At 35.7% G+C, this 8,046-nt stretch overlaps 2 protein-coding genes across 5 annotated transcripts; one reads left to right on the top strand and one right to left on the bottom strand.

The window, feature by feature from the left end:
• Positions 1-6: 6 nt before the first annotated feature.
• LOC107468803 (uncharacterized) lies at positions 7-5,235 on the top strand. Of its 4 annotated transcripts, XM_052255225.1 has the most exons (12): positions 7-340; positions 605-833; positions 1,229-1,350; positions 1,441-1,481; positions 1,585-1,683; positions 1,920-2,077; positions 2,632-2,797; positions 2,960-3,096; positions 3,197-3,884; positions 4,027-4,139; positions 4,358-4,613; positions 4,735-5,235. In XM_052255225.1, exons 1-12 carry the CDS (start codon positions 157-159, stop codon positions 5,032-5,034), a joined length of 2,493 nt encoding a protein of 830 aa, XP_052111185.1. In that variant the 5' UTR covers positions 7-156; the 3' UTR covers positions 5,035-5,235. The 4 variants fall into 4 exon arrangements, with proteins under 4 accessions (XP_052111185.1, XP_015943649.1, XP_052111186.1 ...); XM_016088163.3 differs by lacking the exon at positions 1,441-1,481 and having other exon boundaries at positions 1,229-1,376; XM_052255226.1 differs by lacking the exon at positions 7-340 and having other exon boundaries at positions 684-833; positions 1,222-1,350.
• An 11-nt stretch (positions 5,236-5,246) lies between these two features.
• Positions 5,247-6,737, bottom strand: LOC107468804 (pathogenesis-related thaumatin-like protein 3.5). The gene is made up of 3 exons (XM_016088165.3): positions 6,578-6,737; positions 5,649-6,318; positions 5,247-5,561 (listed from the first exon to the last, which is right to left on the bottom strand). The coding sequence occupies exons 1-3, from the start codon at positions 6,636-6,638 to the stop codon at positions 5,423-5,425; spliced, it is 870 nt and encodes a 289-aa protein (XP_015943651.1). The 5' UTR covers positions 6,639-6,737; the 3' UTR covers positions 5,247-5,422.
• Between the last annotated feature and the right edge of the window lie 1,309 nt (positions 6,738-8,046).

Here is an 8,046-nt window from a genome sequence, read left to right as displayed (position 1 = left end):
AATGCTATTTGCATACGTTTCTCTCTCTTTCTTGATTTCTTCCATTTTATATACTAATCACTTCCCTTTCCCTTTCCTCTTTGATCCATGCTTCAGCTATGAATTATCAGCTCCAAGTTTGAAACTTGAACTTCAAACACACTTCACTCATGAAGAATGGGGCCAAAGCTTCCATTGACCTACTTCAGAATAACACCCACGTATCTTGTTTTTTCATCCCGCAAAGATTTCCATGGATACCATAAGTATTCCCCAAGAATATTTTCAGAGCAGAAATTTCCCTTCAAGTTCTCGCCCCAGTCGTTGGGGGATAAACTCAAGCTCAGTGACATAACTCCCAGTATGTTCTCTTTCAAACTCTTTTTCTCAATTTACTTCTTTGCATCAGTTTCTATTATACGTTGGCCTTTTGTTTCATTAAGATATGTTGTTAATTTCTGTGTAAATTTGAAATTGCTGATATTGTTGCTAAGGAATTTGATTTCCCTCATATGTTGAAGTCTTGAAGAAGTGTTGGTGTGTTGTAGTTATTTATCTTTAGTTTTTTGGTCTCCTCATTGTGGCTTTGCTTTTGAACTTTTAAATTTCCATTTCTTTTTCATAGATTCTATACAAGAGAGGTTGAATGGATTGCTATCAAGGACCCAGAATTTCTTAAATGAAGTGGCTTCTCCCCTTGCAAAGCCTGGTCAAAATAGGAAGCCTTCTCATGAAAATGAACTCGGGTTTCAAGTAATGGAAGACATATTAATGGTAGAGGAGACAATAGAACGCAAAACGCGATATGGGGTTCTATCTCTAGCTGCTGTTATATGTATTGAGCAATTCAGCAGGTGAATACATTTGCATCCTTCTATCTATGTTGGTGACACTTTTCTATAATTGTGCTTTGGATTAATCAAATGGATCATATGTAAGAAGTTCATGAGTCAAGACTAAGAAGTAGCGTTATATCATATATGCTTTTTACTTATGCCATTGGAATGTACAATAAACATTAAAATGTTTTACTCCCAAAGTTACAGTGAAAAAGAGGTCATTGGAGAAGACACTTATTTAATGTTTTCTTCAATCTGAAAATATATGAGTGCCTCTTGCGCTAGCTATGATTTAAGTTATGACCTAGTTGAGGAATTTGTTTTCTTTTCATATCTCTTAGTTTGCTTACTTAATACCTATAAGACTGATACAGAAATTATTATTTGACATGATGGAAATAAGATTGCAGGATGAATGGATTGACTGGGAAGAAGATGCAGAAAATTTTTGAAGCACTTGTCCCGGAACCTGTATGTGGTGATGCCCGTAATTTGGTTGAATACTGCTGCTTTAGATTCTTGTCAAGAGATGGTGCTGATATTCATCCTTCCCTTAAGGTTAGTCTCTTCTTGTTCTTTGAAAGGTGTATTTGAAAATTTGTTCGGTTTCTGTTTTTAACAGTATCTCGGGTTAGCACCGACACGAAGACAGAAATTTGTCAGGTTTCTTTTCCAATCAAATGAATTAATAAATCAAGTATGAACAAATTTATTCTTTTATGTTCTCTCAAAAACATGCTTGCTGCTTGTTGAAATTTTTGCACAGGATCCTGCATTTCAAAGGCTGATATTCATAACCATGCTTGCTTGGGAAAATCCTTACACCAATGACCTTTCCAACAACTCAGAGAAGGCTTCCTTACAGGTACAGTTCTTTCCTTTGCATGTAAATGTCCCTTTGAATTGTATGAAAGGAGGATAATCTTTTTCTTAGGGATCCCCTGTTTAGCCTTTCTTTTCAAACTAGTTGAACTTGTAAGAGTGGTGCATGGCTTATTGGAGAGAAAACTACTAAGTACATCTCTTATCTTTTCAGTTAATTCTTTCATATTTCTGATGTAGAGTGCTCATTTTAGATGCATAATTTTGTGGGCTTTGCAGAGTAAACTTGTCACTGAAGAAGCTTTTGTTCGTATTGCTCCTGCAGTCTCTGGTGTGGTTGATCGACCTGTAGTGCATAATCTTTTTAAGGCTCTTGCTAAAGATCAATCTGGAATTTCTTTGAGCTCATGGCTGACTTACATTAATGAATTTATCAGGTAAGTTTGTCATTTATCTCCCTTTTTCAATGATGTTGCATTCTTACAGAAAGACATCCAAGCAAAGTTTGGAAAGAATAATTGGGATGCATGATTAGGGGATTAAAGTTTTCTACTGAAAATATCTTCAAAATAATCCAATTCCCATAAGAACAAAGTACGATGAATTATTAGCTCTTCGATCTCTTTTTTTTTTTTGTTGATTTCTATTGAAGTAACTTTTGATACTTATTTGTGCTGCTTTAGACTTCTCTCCTTTGTGTCTTTTATCCAAATCTGCTGTGCTCAAGGTTCGTGCAAGCTATACTAAAAATAAACTAGGTTTCCTGGACCTTTATCCAGTTTCTCTTCTTTGATATAGTTCTGAGTTCTCCATTATGTGGTATACGATCATTTCTATAGGATAAAGATAAGCGAGTTCTGCTATTGTGTTGTAGTGTAAGAATAGTCTCATTATTTTACTTCTACATTGATTTGCTGGAGTGCTCTCAACTTCTATATAATGTTGGATATTACAGAACATCTCTGCTGACCTTGAACTAATATTATTGTAGAGTGCGTGAAGGAAAGAGGTCATATCAGATTCCAGAGTTCCCTCAAATTTTAGGGGAGAGAATTTTATGCATTGGTTCCAACAGTAAGCAGCCTGTTCTGAAATGGGAGGGTAATATGGCATGGCCAGGCAAACTTACTCTTACTGATAAAGCAATATATTTTGAGGTACACAGCCTTTGCCACTTTCTCCGCACACAAGACCCATTGATTTCTTCAGTATAATCACAACGACCTCTATGCCTAATTTATTTGTCTTGAGAATAGTTCCTCTGCAAGGAGAAAGGGGTCATTATCTTTTTCTATTGATAACTTAAAATAAATGTCCAGGCAGTTGGCTTATTGGGAGAGAAGAGAGCCATGAGAATGGATCTTACACATCAAGGATTAAAGGTAGAGAAGGCAAAGGTTGGGCCTTTAGGGTCTGCACTTTTTGACTCTGCTGTTTCCATTTCTTCTGTCTCAGAGTAAGTATGCTTTGTTCCATCGAGCATTGGATAGTACATTTTAAATTTTTAATATCATTGTCTTACAATAATTGATAATTCTACTTTGTTTCATACTTAGGTCCAATAGCTGGATACTGGAATTCATTGACTTGGGAGGTGAAATGAGGAGAGATGTTTGGCATGCTTTGATAAGTGAAATTATAGCGTTACACAAGTTCACACATGAATATGGACCTGATGATTCTGACGAGTCATTGTTTCACGTATACGGGGCTCACAAGGGAAAGGAAAGAGCAACAACCAGTGCCATTAATGGTATAGCTAGACTCCAGGCGCTTCAATACATGAGGAAGTTGCTTGACGATCCCATCAAGCTTGTTCAGTTTTCTTATTTACGGAATGCTCCACATAGTGACCTCGTCCTTCAGACTTTAGCTGTTAACTATTGGGGAGGCCCACTGGTTACAGGATTTGTGAATACCCGCAATCAGCCAGAGACTCAATCCTCTGAAGAAATGTCTGATGGCAGCAATAGCATCAACCATGTTTTTGACATAGATGGAAGTGTCTACTTGCGGAAGTGGATGAAATCTCCATCTTGGGCATCTAGCAATTCCATTAATTTCTGGAAGAATACTTCAACCAAAGGCTTAATATTAAGTAAGAATCTTGTTGTGGCTGATATGTCGCTTATAGAAAGAGCAGCAGAAATAAGTAAACAGAAATACCGGGTTGAGGAGAAAACTCAAGCCACCATTGATGCTGCAACTCTACAAGGAATACCCAGCAATGTTGATCTCTTTAAGGTTTAGATGCTCAACTTAATTACTTCTCATATTATGAGTGGCATTTTAGTTCACTATAGATATAGTTTTGAGCAATTACTTCATTAGCATAATAATTGTGCCCGGACTAAGTCTGCATGAGATTGGTCTTGATCATCTGCAGGAGCTATTTTTCCCCTTCACTCTAACTGTCAGAAACTTTGAAAAGCTCAGGCGCTGGGAGGAGCCACCGTTGACAGTTGCATTTCTCTCTCTTACCTATACAATCATCTTTAGGTAAATTCACTCCTCAATTTACTTTCTCTGCTATTAATGATTGTTGCTTTCTAAAGGACATTTGTCTATGATCACATGTGGGTGTCCTAAACCGATAATTATTTGGTAGATTCCAGATTTGGATTTCTGTTTGCCGCATTTAGTTGCTTACATTTTACGTATTTCTGGAATGTGGAAACCTTATTTTAGATGAGTTAATGTGTTTTTGTCTTCTGCAGAAACTTGCTGTCATATGTGTTCCCCATGATGCTGATGATTTTGGCAGTTGGAATGTTGACAATTAGGGGCCTTAAGGAGCAAGGTCGCCTTGGACGATCGTTCGGTAAAGTAACAATACGTGATCAGCCACCTTCCAATACAATACAGAAGATTATTGCTGTAAAAGATGCGATGCGTGATGTTGAAAATTTCTTACAGCAAGTGAATGTTGCACTTCTCAAAATACGTTCTGTTTTCCTCTCTGGCCATCCACAGGTATAGTTATGTGCTTTCAAAGTAGATCTCTGATTTTTTTATTTCGGGGTTATTTTCATATTATCCTTGCTCTTTGCTCCTTGTTTTAATGTATGTTTAATTTGATTTGCTTCCTTCTCAGATAACCACTGAGGTTGCACTAGTCCTGTTAGCTTCTGCAACTGCTCTTCTTGTTGTGCCATTCAAGTACATCCTTTCCTTTCTTCTCTTTGACTTGTTCACGCGGGAGCTTGAGTTTCGGAGAGAAATGGTTAGGAAATTCATGAAGTTTTTAAGGGAGCGTTGGAATGCAGTGCCGGCTGCCCCAGTATCGGTTTTACCATATGAAAATGAAGAATCAAGATCACAGATTTACTTAAAGGAGAGCAATGACCAATCAAAATCACAAGAAAATAATATCAGTGGTAAGTCCAGTAGATAGTATCACTAGTTTCCTGGCTGCCTAAGGAAAATGTGAAGATGTAAATTTTGTTTGATTTTTTTGTAAAGAAAAATAGAAAGTTTGTGTGCTAGCTTAGTTATATTTTGGATTTGCTACATAAAATGCTTGAGTTGGATAGTACTCTTTTTTAACTTGTGTCTCATAGGATTGAAGAAATCAATAATATATGGTTTATTACAATTGAGGATTCTACTGATGTTCTCAACAAAAGTGAATGAAACAACAAACAAAGAAACATTGATTTACAGTTATGGTATACTAAAAAAGATAGTTGAATCTCTAGTCAATTCCAACCGGGGAAAAGGTTATGTTGTTGTTATAGTCATATGTGCCACATAAATTACTGCATGACCTTTTTATCCATTCGCTAACATAAGCATAACTTGGACACATATGCCACTAAGAGCAAGAAGACCCACCACCAATCTGGTTTTGTCTTAAAGCCTTTTGAATTTGAGCCATTGCATAAAAGCTGCTTGCCATGATAAGAACACACGGTTTGATTCCTGCATCAAAGGATATTAGCAACAATTATGGGAATATAGGATCAAGGTAACTTGTAAGATGACAGTAAGTGTCAAGAGTAAGAATACCTTGATCCACAGAATGTGACAATGAAATCTGCTCCAGTGCATGTCATAACACTGGTTGGGTCATCACGTGCAAAACTATAAGCTACAGGGCACACTTGTTTGAAAATCTTGGAGTAGTTTGAAGAAGAACACATAGCAGGGTCCTCATATATGCCTCTGCAGCAATACTCATCAGTGTTGAAGACATCACAGGCGCTCCTACAAGCAATGACTTTGTCGTTTTTCTTCACCGTCAGCTGCGAAGGACAGTTATTCCTCAAGTCGCCGTCGCAGCCAGCAGTGCTGCAATTCCCAGAGCCATTCACAGCTTTCACTGCAATGGGCAAGTTGAAGCCATCAACAAGGCTAACATCATAGAAATCAGGTTTACCATCACCGAGTGTGAACTCTGCTATGGTGGAAGGTGGGGTTCCTGGGCCGGTGCAGTTTATATTGCCACCACAGCCACCTGTTTGGCAATCACCATTGCCGTTCTTGTCGAAATCACATCCTGTTCTTGCCCATATCCTGCCACTCCATCCGGCCGGTGCGGTGTACACTGCTGATTGCCCTGGTTTCAGTGTGAAGCCATCACCACTAAAGTTCTCACTTGGTGTAATCCCTGGCCATACTGTTTCCTTGCAGTAATTCACTATGGTCACTGATTTACTGCTTCCACCAAGTTCTGGTGCTGCAACATCAAATTACAAGCTATTGAACAAAAATAACTTCCAATATAAGACGAAATGAGTACACAAAATATTTGCATTGAAGTTTCACATAAAATAAATAGATCAAGAGATATATTCAATTGAAAATTGAGAAACATTTTGTAGTAGGAACCTATATATAGAGCCATCAAGCAAAAGGTGTAGCACTAAATGCTATATTTGCTCTACATGGCTAAGGTTGGTGACACAAACAAAAAGGCTCAAGTATGAAAAGTTTACCGGATGCAATGACAAGGAAGATGAAAGTGAGTTTGAGAACTGCAGTGTAAGGATTAGCCATCCAATGACACTCTTATAGCAGTAATTAGTGTCTCTAATTATGTGACATGTGATCAAGTGATGAAGAGTTGTGTTATTTATGACTATGCTGTAAAGAGAGGAGTTGAAGAATACGTGAGGAATGTGAACACTAACAACCGAGAAAAGCTTCCTTGCTTAGGAGATAAATCAAAGGATACCTTGCTCATCAATGTCATGCTCATGTCCTAAGATTCATTTATTCTTTCACTTTTTTCCCTCTTTTAACTTATTTCTCAAACCTTTCTTCTTCTCCTCTTGTTTTGAAGTGCTTTACAAGATTCACCCAAAATAACAGGATATTTTAACTCTTTGTAAGAATTCCAAACTTACTGCTTTAATTTACTCTCAGCCAAATATGTATTTAACTTCTTTTTAATTAAGCTTAAATGAGATTTACTAAAATAAAACTCTAAATTCTAAATGATAAAATTAAAATTACCTGAGAACTATTTTTATAAAAGAACATATTCTAGCATTTAGGGTAAATATTATGCATAATTTTTTTTTGTTGCATTGCAGTGTTTAGTATGACAAAATTTTAAACCTATGAAAAAGACATTTTTAAAATGAATAAATGGTCAAATTAGTCCTTGAAAAAATCACTCGTTCTTCAAATTGGTCTCTGAAATATTTTTTTTAATCAGATTCGTCTTTTAAAGATTTTAAATTAGTCATATTAGTCATTTCATTACTTTGTTTGTTGATGGTATAAAAATTTGCTAATGTGACACGTTAAGTGACACTCTAATACACACTTAGAAGTTTTAGTTGACTATTAACATGATTAGTTTATGAAATTAGATAAAATTAACCTCAAATTGAAGGATTCTAATGCCTCAAGTTATTTCTACAATTATGTTTTTATTTGATCTAATTTTATAAACTTATTATGTTAATAGTCAATTAAAGCTTTTAGGTGTGTGTTAGAGTGTCACTTAATGTGTCACATTAGCAAATTTTGACACCATCAATAGGACTAACATGACTAATTTAAAATATTTAAAGGACAAATTTAATTAAAAAAATATTCAAAAACTAATTTAAAGAACGAGTTATCTTTTGAAAAATTAATTTAATTATTTATTCTTTTCGAAATATATTAATTATTTTGTCGGCGGAACTGTTAGTTAATTATAAAAAGTTTCCACTCTCATACATATTTAAAAGCTACATAGAACACAGAATGAAGGAAAACAAAGGAAAAAAAAAAGAAAGAAAAAGAAAAGGCCTACCATGATATTTTACACACTCTTTGTATGTGAGTAACGACTTTATAAAAACTGTCCTATATTTTTAAGAGTGATTATCATTTAGAAAAATAATATATAGAGATAATCATAGATGGTCGTCATACTATACTTCATCTACTAACTATCGATATATTCATT

The sequence above is a fragment of the Arachis duranensis genome, chromosome 10 (genome assembly GCF_000817695.3).
Source record: "Arachis duranensis cultivar V14167 chromosome 10, aradu.V14167.gnm2.J7QH, whole genome shotgun sequence".
NCBI classification, from domain to species: Eukaryota; Viridiplantae; Streptophyta; class Magnoliopsida; order Fabales; family Fabaceae; genus Arachis; species Arachis duranensis.
Note: the sequence above shows the minus strand (reverse complement) of the source record. Positions and strands in the feature narration are given on the sequence as shown.